General features: G+C 42.1%; 1 protein-coding gene across 5 annotated transcripts in view; it reads right to left on the reverse strand.

The window, feature by feature from the left end:
- The window catches only part of GLRA3 (glycine receptor alpha 3), a 162954-nt gene that overhangs the window by 14527 nt on the left and 136287 nt on the right, over window positions 1–12140 (reverse strand). The window contains exon 9 of one of the 5 annotated variants that reach the window (XM_053255700.1): window positions 9917–10344. The exons of the other annotated variants lie outside the window; for them this stretch is intronic. Within the exon in view, the coding sequence (XP_053111675.1) occupies window positions 10321–10344 (24 nt within the window). The 3' untranslated portion in view covers window positions 9917–10320. Of the gene's footprint in view, window positions 1–9916; window positions 10345–12140 lie in introns of those variants that run through there. 5 annotated transcript variants of the gene reach the window in all.

The following is a 12140-nucleotide window of genomic DNA, read 5'->3' on the forward strand; positions in this document are numbered from 1 at the left end:
GTTGATGCAACTATTAGTACCTAGCAATCATGAGGAGAGGGAAGAAGGAAGGTATATCTTTCTCAGTGTCTAATGTGTTGCCTAATCCCATGGCTGCTTGCTGCCACCAGAATGGCATCAGACAAGCCAGGAAAGTGGGTTTTATGGGAATGGAGGGAGTCTGGAGGATCAACGGAAGAGGGCAGCAAAGGGCCTGGTTGCATGGGACGGAAGGGTTTGAGCTTCATGGGTTGGGTTAGGCTCAATTTTAATTGACTCATAATATGGGCTGACCTATTTTCTAGTTTTTCATATGAAAGAAAATTTATTTTTCATCTCTAAAAACGACCAAGGTTAGTTGGAGTGACTGTAGGTTGTTGGATTTCTGTTTCAAAACTCTAGGCTAGATTTCACATAACCATTTTGATGTGCAAGAGTTTGCTATAAGTGGCCCTGCAATTTGATCATTATCAGTGCATATTCATGATTACTTCACTATGTGGATATTTTAGGAGGAAAATATATCTTATATCTTGTAATGCCCTTTTCACATGAAAAATGGTCCTGTTAATTCAGCCAAAATTGGAAGAAAAAGCACTTAACTCATTTATTATAGAAAATGATTAATTGGTATTTGGTTAAACATGTTTTGTAGATGCCATTCCAGATACGAGATTCATTGCCTCCCTTAACAATCAATTTCTTTAATTGTGTCCAGGTATTTGTATTTTGTCTTGCCTCTTTTGAGAAATTAAAGATCTTTTAAATATCGGTCAGTCAGTAAGTCCAGTTTATTGTGTATGCTAAAAGCCATTGCAATTAGCTTTTAAGTGCAGTTGTGTGCGTGTGTGTGTTCTACTTTTTATTCTGTGAAAGGCTTTAAACAAACTAATTATCTAAATCCTACATTCATTTTTAAAATGGAGCTAACTCTATGTATTTTGTTGGGTATGCATATATGAGCAGGCCCTTAATGACAGCAGTAATTAAAAATGTCTCTAAATGTACATGATGATTTTCTAAAACAAGCACAGTCCTTGGGAGGGTTGAAAGGAAGTAATGAGTTGGGCTGCTGTCTTTGCCTATTCAGTGTTCCCATACAAAACATATCCAGCCATAAAATGATCAAAGGATTTCATTTCCTTCAGCTTCTTGACCAAGCTAATTTGTGTTTGATAATCTGAATTGGTTTATACTCCCCTTGAAAGAGCAAGTGCGCAGTTTGGGAGGGTTGCTGCACCCAGTTCTGCTTTTGGATGCTCAGGTGGAGGTGGTCACCAGGGGTGCTTTTGTACAGCTTTGGTTAGTGTGCCAGTTATGACCCTTTCTAGAGAAGGCAGATATGGCCATGATTACCCATGCCTTAGTCATATCACAGCTGTATTACTGCAGTGCACTTTGCATGGGACTGCCCTTGAAGAATATTCTGAAACTTAAGAATATCACTCAGAGCATATTACACCTATTTTAAAAGAGCTGCACTGGCTTCCAATTTGTTTCCAGATCCAATTTAGGGTGCTGGTTATTATCTTTAAAGCCCTTAATGGGTTGGGACCTGGATACCTGAAGGACTGCCTGCTCCCAATGGTTTCTGTCTGCCCAATAAGGTCATCAGAGGGGCCTTTGCTCTGTGTGCCAACATTGAGAGAGGCTAAATTGTAGTGCACAGGGGACAGGGCCTTTTCTATTGTTGCCCCCTGGCTCTGGAATGCTCTCCCTATGAATGTCCGCTCTTTGACATCTGTGGCTGCTTTTAAAAAACCCACCAAAGACCTTTTTATTTGTTTAGACTTTTACCTCTTAGAGCAGGCCTGCTCAACTTAGGCCCCCCCAGCTGTTTTTGGACTACAACTCCCATAATTCTCAGCCACAGCAGCCAATAGCCAGGGATTATGGGAATTGTAGGCCAACATCTGCAGGAGGGCCGAAGTTGAGCAGGCCTGCCTTAGAGGCTGCCAGCTCTCCTGTTTCTGTTATCTTTTAATGGGTTTTTTTTTGTGTGGGGGGGGGTTAATGGTTTTTATTTTTTAAGGTTCTATATGTGATTTTTATGTAATTTTAATGTATTTTAACTTTTGTAAACTACCTTGGGATGCTTTATGAAAGGCAATATACAAACTGAACAATAAATAAAATTTAGTTCCTCTCAGGGATCGAGCACAGCCATACGCACTACATGAGATTATGGTAAGAAAATAAAATTGTAGATTTTTCTGCAGCCTATGGTTTTGAAGAATGGATTGTAACTGATTCTTCATATACTTTGTAGAAAGAAGAAGAGCAAAACAGATAGAAAAGTTAAACATTTAAAAAACCTTCCTGGTAATACATGGTTTCAATTACATCTGACAAGCTGAAATGTGAAAAACTCATAGGCATCAAAGTTGTTACCTGTTCATGTCACAGGTAGTTCAAGAGTCAATATGGACAGCTATGGGAACCGTTCGGCTGGACCCCACTTGCTCCCATTCTCCAGTTGCCAGGGCAGTTTGAGCTTGTGTCCTGTTCCAGGCTCCCTAAGCAGGGACCATCCTAAAGTATCTTCAGGGACCATCCTGAAGTACCTGCTTTAGCACTTCTGCAGTAGCGCAGAGCTGACAATCAGTTGTGTGACTGAGTGAACCTGTTATTCACCTACAGAGCCTACCTCACTCTCTCCAGCAGCTTTTGAGGAATGTGTGGGGCTGTTAACAATAATATGCATAGTGTGACTGTGCCAATCTGTATCCATCATTTTTTAATGGATACATGAAGAGCATCGTGTTCCTTTCAAAGAAATGGAATTGGAACTGCAGCTCTGATCTGCTGCAGTGGGAAATGGGGAGAAGGTGCTTTTATGGGCTCTAGGCACCAGTTTTGCCCTAATTTATAAGCCATATACAGTCATTATATTAAATAAAGCTGCACTTGCATACAGCTACCAAGGCAGATATGGAAGTCCTGCCACCTGCAGCACACCAACTGAGAACATGGTTATCACAGCTGTTGTCTGAAGAGCTGACCCTCCATAAGCATGATGGCGGACATTTCTGTGAGCAGCAACACAGGGTGCTTCAGGCTGCCAATCACAGACACTTATAGTGGTTGCCTCTTCAGATTACTGTGGTAACAATGAGTGGTGCAGGAAGGGGAGTTAGGGATACTGATTGACTGGCTGGGGGTACAGGACTTCTGTGCTTGCTTCGCCAGCTGTACACGAGTACAGCTTTTTTACTATAATGTCTGTCTAGGGCTTTATTTTACTGAACATCTACAGAATGTCTCTGACTGCATGGTAAGTGCTTAAACTTTTCATCAGTACAGGAGCCCTCAGTTCCTTTTTAGCATTTGTATTGTTTTTATAGAGGCATTTAGAAGTTAATTTTTAAACTATTATAGGCAGCTGAAGAAACGGATTCCTGTCAAATTATGATTCCAGGATGAAGCAAGAATGTACCTTTATATAATCGCATGAAGGTAGTAATGGAGGTTAACAGAGTCCACATGGAAAGACATTAGTCAGACAAATGGACTGGGCCTTTGTTAATGATTTGGTATCACATTATGACAAATGGGACATCTTCTACATAGTTTACCCTTAAATTTATATTGTAGATTTGAGAGAAAGTCCCGTCTATGCATCCTGTACTTCTCAAGCCATTGCTACGCCACAATGATTCATTGATTTCATTTCCATCAAGCACTCCCTCATAAAACTTTCAGCAAAATGGAAGGTAGACCACAAAGAAAACAAAAGAAAATAAAAGAAAAAGACATGATTATCATTGAAAAAGGTGTAATCAACCTAGTCTACTGATTTATTTGTTCTGTGAATTAGGTACTATGACGCTGAGAAATAACAAGTTGAATGCTTTTGAAACATAAATAAGGAATATTAAAATGTAGCCTTAGAGCAAACTATACTCTTCAATGAAATTACAAAATTAGTATGCATGCTTGCTTCTTTTAAAGTGGAAATGTCAACAAGCAAAGCAATATCCATATGTATCAATTATGTATGATAAATCTCAGTCTTGCTCTCTGCTCTCTCTGTAAGTGCTTTTTAAAGGGCAAAATGGGTGTAAATCTTAAATGTTTTCATTATAAATATCCACATCATAAATACAACTGTAGTGACAATGATTCATGAAAGGCAGAATCCCAATTTGGATAGAGTCCTCACAGAACAAGGACATGAGGAGACATCTATCAGCAGAAGAACCCTTTTCGTCAGTGGAAGATCTTCCATCCCTGGAAGCTAAGTGGAAGGGAATCTTCCCATCAGTGGAAGGGAATAGTTGGATCCAAACACATATGTTTGTCATGCTTGCATCACCAATACCCAGGATGTTTTCTAGAGCAGGGGTTCCCAATCTGTGGTAATCCAGATGCAGCGGAACTACAACTCTCATCATCTCGTTACAATTTATTGTGTCTGGAATACCAAGTACTCTCTGTACTGGTGATGCAAACACCTCTTGTTTTCAAAAGCAGCAGCCGGTGGGCCACAGGAGAATAGTGGGTGGGTCAACACCTCCCATTCCCCGCTGTGGGCTCAGCACAGTAAAGGAAACTTCCTGGCACTCCAACACCTCTTTTCTTTAAAAAATAAAAAAGGCTGAAAGGAGGCTCTCCTCCCCAACCCCCTCCATATAGGACAGGTCAAATTGATTCAGATTCTATTAGAATCAAGTCTGAATCAAATTGGCCTGTTTAGGGCTGATTCAATTCATGTTCGAATTGAAACAACACATCTTGATTCATCCTTGAATCAAATCAAGATTTTCAATTTGTGCTCATCCTTAGCTTTTATATAATGAATAAATGGATCTGCATGCTAGTACTTGATTGCTTCCCTCACCCCTGCCACAGCCCCTCTCACCTCAGAGATCTCTCCACCCTCACCTGAGCCACACTCCTGCTCCTCCCCCTCCTCCCCTCTGCTTCCACCCCCCTCACTCCTTCATCCCTTGGTCACTCCTCCATCCCTTTACTCCATCTCCCTCACCCCTCTTGGTCACGGCTGCAGTGTTGCTGTTGCCTGTTGGCCAAGCTGCAGCTCCCTATCCCCAGAGACCTCCCCACCCTCACCCAAGCCCCGCTCCTGCTCCTCCCCACAGCAGCAGCAGCAGCAGTGGTTGACTGGGCCCTTCCTCGCTGCTGTCACTGCCATGGCTGCTCGTTCCCCTTAGGCCACTGACAGGCTCGGGCCCGCCCCTCACTCTTCCCTCTCTCTCTCTCTCCCCCCCCCTTCCTGAGTTAACAGTTCTTGTTCATCTTGTATCCTCATCTAATTCACACAACGACAGCCTCCTTTTCCTGAAGGGGTTCTTTCCTCTCTCACGACCCCTCTCTTTGTAGATCTTTGCCCACTATCCATACACACACACACACACACACACACCCCTCTTATCTACAATCAAGAACATCTTTCAACCAGTAACAGTTGCATTCCAACTGACCTTAACCATAACAGGCTCCTCCTCCCTATCTGCATATGGAATCCCCACTGCCCAACCACCACAGTTCCCACAGGCTCCCCCTCCCTATCTGCATATGGAATTCCCACTGCCCAATTACCATGGTGCTTCTGCTCTCACAGGCTTCTCCTCCCTATCTGCATATGGAATCTCCACTGCCCAATCACCATGGTGCTTGCGACCTCTCGTAAGAACTGCCACGCATGAGATTAGCAACGGGTAAGCCTTAGAGAATTATATATAGCGATAATAATATGAAATAAAACAAAGAAGCTGTCATTGGAAACTGGCAGATTAAATTTTTATAATCTGATGTTCATTTGGGCTGCCCTAGGCAGGCAACATATGTACTTGATCCCTGCCTCAAGGAGGAAAAAGGAAATTGTTCAGTAGGAAAAGGAAATAAAAGCTGGTTTGAATAACATAACCTGGATTACTGCACAGTGCTATTCTCTTAGTAGAATGGTTGTCCAGGCTAAAAACTGCAAAACTAGAATCAAAATTCATCAAAAAATAATAAAATGGTCACAAATTTGAAGCTGGAATTGCAATACTAAAGCCACTTTCCAAATGCTTCGGGGATCAATGTGCAGTGTATGTGTGAGGACCTGAAACAAACATTTTTTCTCAAGTCTGTCCTATGACAGCAATTGGTCCAGCACAGTAGCCCTAATCTTTACCTGTTTTGAGCTACTCCTGTTCCACCTGGATATGAGCTACTCCTGTTCCTTACCACCACCTAGCCAGACGATTTTGTCTCTTCACATGGTTTCATGCAATCTGTAAACTCGAGGCAGTACATGCTATGGGAGAGGTAGATCATGCCCCTGTTGCTGCAGAATCCAATGCCGGGCATATGTGTGCTTAACTGTCACAATCCTTCAGTCTCAAAAGAAGGAGTGGAAGGATTATGGAAATCAGACACATGAAGATCCATGTTACACATTACAGTGTATACATGGTGAGAGGCATTTCTCCTGGCCCCATCATATTTATTTATTTATTTGATTTCTATACTGCCTTTCCAAAATGGCTCAAGGTGGTTTATAATTAAAACAGAACAATTAAAATCCATTAACAATTATAACAGAGATTATAAAACACCATAAAACAATAATGAAACAATCAGAACACCATTTCCTGATGATACAGATGAAGAGAAGTAGATTTGTTAGCATACTCATAACACCCGACACCAAATCTCCTGATGACCTCACCCAGTGGTTTCATGAAGATGTTAAAAAGCATTGGTGACAGAACAGAGCCCTAAGGGTGTCCATAGAACAGCTCCTGTTTTGATATGCAATGTAAATTCTATTATAAGCAGGAAGGGGAGGTGGTAGAATGATTGCTAATCAATCAGGAAACAGCATCTCAAGAAACAAAAACTCAACTAACCTTTAAATTCAGAGTTTGAACTTTGAGGTCAAATTTTGAAATTATAGTCTGATACTTAAAAACATTTTTATGGATTTTCTAAGATAATTGATCTGATGCAGTATAAAGCACCTCTATTTATTTATTTATTTATTTATTTAATATATGCATCACCCATCCAAAAATGGCTCAGGTCAGTTCACAATAAAAAATAAAACTATTTAAGATATTAACATAAAACATAAAATCAAACCATTTAAAATATTAACATAAAACTGATAAACCTCATTCTCATGAGAGTGTATTCCACAACTTAGCGGTGGCTACTGAAAAGGTCCAATCCCAAGTTGCTGTGAGATGAACTGATGACACATGGAGACAAACCTGTCCTGATGATCCTAATGACTGGTGGGGATCTTGCTGAGAAAGGCAGGTAACTTATTTATTTATTTATTTATTTATTTATTTATTTATTTATTTATTTATTTATTTATTTTTGCATTTTTATACCGCCTTTCGTTAAAAGATAGCCCCAAGGCGGTTTACAAAAGTTAAAAACATACAATAAAAACACAATAAAAACATCATGCTAAAAGTATAAAAACATATAAAAACACGCATAAAACAATACAACAGTAACTTGGGCTTAAGCTGTTCTTCTATGCCAAAAACTAGGCAAATGACAGCATATGAAATCTCTATTATTTCCCACTATACATTCCCTCTTGTATGGCTGAGAATGTGCTAATCAGGCCACACCTTTGGATCATTTAGATGACATGTTGATAATGGTTGACGTTGCACGGCATAACTCAGGTAATTCAGAACTGCGTGTAAATCATGCACTGTGCAAATCATGCACTGTGCAAATCATGCACTGTGCAAATCATGCAACTATGATTGAACAATTTTAAGTAGTAGTAGAACAAGCTTGTTCCACCACAGCACAGACAGAGGTCATTCTCACAACCAGGTGGGTGGAGCAACGGACAGGCAGAGTGGCTTGTTTTACTCACTCCCCCCCCCCCGATGGCTGAGGTCTGTTGTTGGGAGTGCAAACAGATGATCAGTGCTGTGTTCCTGCAGCATTGAGTTCTGGAGGCCGGGATAACATGTCCTGGCCCCTGGAGATCCCACAATGCACTGCACAAGTGTTCTCCCAGCGACAGCCAGTAGCCTGCTCCTGTGCCAGGGCCAGCTGGGAGCAGCCAGCACTCACACAAAAGCAGATAGCCTGCATTAAGGGCAGACTCTCACCCTTAACTTCAGCTAACTGGAAGCCTCCGTAGGCAGGTTTGCCACCGTGGAACTGTCAGGATCCACATGGATCCTGGTGGTTCTCATGGGCAGTCAAGCCTCACACTGTGTAAGACACCTGCAATGGTGTGGGTGGTTCTGGACCATCCATGTTACTGCACAACAGGTAAGCCAGTATTAACAACATAAAATAAATGTATAATTAAACATATTTCTTTGAGTAATTGACACTGACTTATTTTGTCTTGATCTCTCCGAATTTCCTGGTCAAAGTTCAATGACTAATCTTTCTAAGATTAGAGATTTAAAAAGAAAAAAAAGTCTGATGCTAAAGAACTAGCAATTGTTTCACCTATATAAGGTTGGTCACACGGGAGGCACTACGTTTTATAATCATATAGCAACAAAGGGAATGGGAGAAGCAAAGCTTGAAAAGGCACAGAACAGGGCAACCAAGATGAGCAATGGCTTGGAGCACCTTCCTTATGAGGCAAGGCTACAGCATCTGGGGCTTTTTAGTTTGGAAAAGAGGCAACTATGGGGAGACATGATAGAGGTGTATAAAATTATGCATAGACAGAGAGAAATTTTTCTCCCTCTCCCACAACACTAGAACCAGAGGTCATCCCATGAAAGTGAAGGCCAGGAAATTTGGGACCAACAAGAGGATGTACCTTTTCACACAGCACATAATTAATCTATGGAATTGTTTGCCATGGGATTTGCCGATGGCCACTAGCTTGGATGGCTTTAAAAGGGCCTTAGACAAATTCATGGAGGACAAGTCTATCAATGGCTACTAGTTGGTGCCTATAGGCTACCTCCAGCCTCAGAGGCAAGATGTCTCTAAATACTAGTTGCAGGAGAGATGGCATTCCTTCACCTCATGCCTGTGGGTTTCCCAGAGTCATCTGGTGGAGCACTGTGTGAAACAGGATGCTGGACTAGATAGGCCTTGTGCCTGATCCAGCAGGGCTGTTCTTATATTGTGAGGTGTTAATGTAATCCAGCACCGTGTTCTGATTTACTAAAGATAAATGCAGTTGCTCTAACAGAGAGAAACAGAATAAACAATCAGACTATTTTACTAAAGCGTTTTTGGTTGCATAGGCACTTGAGCATGATAAACACATGTGCCAAATAACTGGCACACACGGCAAGCCATTCTAATACATTTTTGCCTCACCAGTTATTAGCGGTGTGCACGGTCCGGAATTCCCCCGGTCCGGCACGGGGGGGACTATTACTTTAAGTGGGGGGGTGGTAGTACTTACCCCCCCCCGCCGCTCTTCCCTCTCCGGTGCTGGTCCTTTTAAAAAATCTTCTTGGGGGGGCAGAGTTCCTCCCTGCCGCCCCTGCCCCCGTCGTCGTTCCTTAAGTCTTAAAGAGACTAGAGCTAGCGGCGTGCATGCTCTCTTCGTGGCGCGCACGCTCGTCTCTGTCGCTGACGCGCGGTGACGTATGCGGGTGACGTAGTCCCCCGTCCATCCGAACCTCCGGACCAGGGGAATTACGAACCGGTCTGGAGGGCTTTTAAATAGTGCCCGAACCAAAACCATGCACACTACTACCAGTTATGGCACAGCTGGTAGTGGCATGAATTACTTCTAGGTCACCTCCTGCTACATAAGCCTATAAATAACAGTGTATATCAGGGCTGCTCAACTTCGGTCATCCTGCAGATGTTGGCCTACAACTTCCATAATCCCTGGCTATTGACCACTGTGGCTGGGGATTATGGAAGTTGTAGTTCAAAACCAGCTGGGGCAGCCTAAGTTGAGCAGCCCTGTTAGTACTGTACACTGTCCCAAAAGGAAAATAAGTATTTTGATTTATCTCCTTGTAATGTGAAAGACATCAGCCATGATAGAACTAAAGATTTTAAAGAAACAAAGCAAAGTTCAGTAGCCCATTTTTGAAATTCATTCATATAATAATCTGCTAAGAAAGATGAATGCCATCTTTTAAATGGGAGGGCTTCGGGAGGGTTTCCCACCCCTCCTTCCTCCCCCTTGTTCTGATCATCACTCTGGGCAAAAAAGTTTATTTTTTCCAAAGTAAAGTTGCTTCCAGCAGGCTTTCGTTCTGCAACATTCTTCACTGTCACAAAGCTTTGTTCTCTATTCTCTATTTGTTCTCTACAACTGGCTCAAAATCCAGTTGGAACCTGTGGTTTTGTTTTCTAGTAGGACGTCTTCCATAACACCCATAGCCAATCCTGGTTTGTTTGTTTTTAAACAACATATTTTTATACTGCCCAAAATGTATGTTTCTGGGCGGTTTAAAATAAATGATAACAGAAAAGGTTAAAAGATAGAACAAAATAAACAGAAAAAGTTAAAACATTATGACAATTTAAATTTTTAAAGCAATATTTTAAAACAATGCTAAAACGATTAAAACAGTATTTAATTAAAAGTGTGGGTGAACAGATGCATCTTTAAAGACTTTTTTAAAGTTGCCAGAGATGGAGAGGTTCTTATTTCATCAGAGAGTGCATTCCAAAGCTTCAGCGCAGCAGCAGAGAAGGCCCATCCCCGAGTAGCCACCAGATGATCCAGTGGCAAATGCAGGCAGACCTCTCCTGATGATCTCAATGGGCAGTAAAGTTCATGACCCAGGGCCCAAGCCATTTAGGGATTTATAGGTTATAACCACACCTTGTATTTTGCCTGGAAACTTATCCGCAGCTAGTGTAGCTCTTTCAGTACAGGAGTAATATGGTCTCTCGGAGATGACCCAGAGACCAACCTGGCTGCTGCATTCTGGACCAACTGTAGTTTTTGGACAACATACAAAGGCAGCCCCACATAGAGCACATTGCAGTAATCCAGACTATTATAGGGACATTCACATTGCCTGGATTGAACCACTTATAAAAAGCATGCCAGGTTGATCAGAAAAGTATTACATTTCCTTTCTTCTGGCAGACAGCAGTTACAGCTAAGGTAGCAATATTCTGTGCCATGGCATGCAAACAGAAGGGAGTCCTCTGTATGTATATGTTTTGAGACTCTATCACCCAGTCCTGTTTTTGATTTTATTTTACTCTAATTTTATTTTCCATTTTATTTTTTTGATTGCTGGTCACTCACTGTAATAATAAAATTGATTCATGCAGTAATCCAGTCTGGATGTTACCAGCATTTGTACCACTGTTCTGAGGTCATTTATCTCAAGAAACGGATGCAACTGGCTGAAGCTGATAGAAGGCACTTCTGGTCACTGCCTCAACCTGGGACACCTGTATACCTTCTTCTTCTGGAGAAGTGTGACTCCCTTCAGAACAGGCAGCTCAAACTCATCTCCTGAGTTTCAACTCCACACAATGAGTACCTCTGTCTTATCTGGATTCAGTCTCAGTTTGTTATCCCTCAGAATACTGATAGCACCCTGCACCAAATCTCCTGATGATTTCTCCCAGTGGTTTTATGCAGATGTTAAACAACACAGGAGACAATACGGAGCCCTGAGGGACACCGTACCAAAATTCAGAATTTGAAGAACAAAATCTTCAAAATCTGCACAGCAGCACCGCCCACTCCCAACCCCCTCAGATGCTCTATGGTTGATAGTATCGAAAGCGACCGAGAGGTGCAAAAGGACCAACAGAGTCACACTTCCTCTGTCAATTCTCTGTCAATTGGAGATAATCCAAAAACCTGACCAAGGCAGTCTCCACCCCATAGCCTGCCTGAAAGCCACTCTGAAATGGGTCTAGATAATCAGTTTTCTCCAAGACTGTCTGGAGCTTGGAAGCTACCACCCTCTCAATTACCTTGCCAAGCCACGTGAGGTTGGAGACAGCCCTATAGTTGCTCAATTCTGAGGGATCCAAGGCAGGCTTCTTCAGAAGTGGTCTAATAATTGCCTCCTTAAGACAAGGAGGCATCCTGTCCTCCCTCAGAGAAGCAATTATGATCTCTATCAGGCCTTCTACAACAACCCCCCTGCCAGACAGTATAAGCCATGTTGGGCAGGGGTCAAGAGAACAGGTTGAGAACCATTCCAAGCAGCTTATCCACATCCTCAGGAGTCACAAACTGAAACTCATCCAATCTAACCACA

The sequence above is a fragment of the Hemicordylus capensis genome, chromosome 5 (assembly GCF_027244095.1).
Source record: "Hemicordylus capensis ecotype Gifberg chromosome 5, rHemCap1.1.pri, whole genome shotgun sequence".
Taxonomy (NCBI): Eukaryota; Metazoa; Chordata; class Lepidosauria; order Squamata; family Cordylidae; genus Hemicordylus; species Hemicordylus capensis.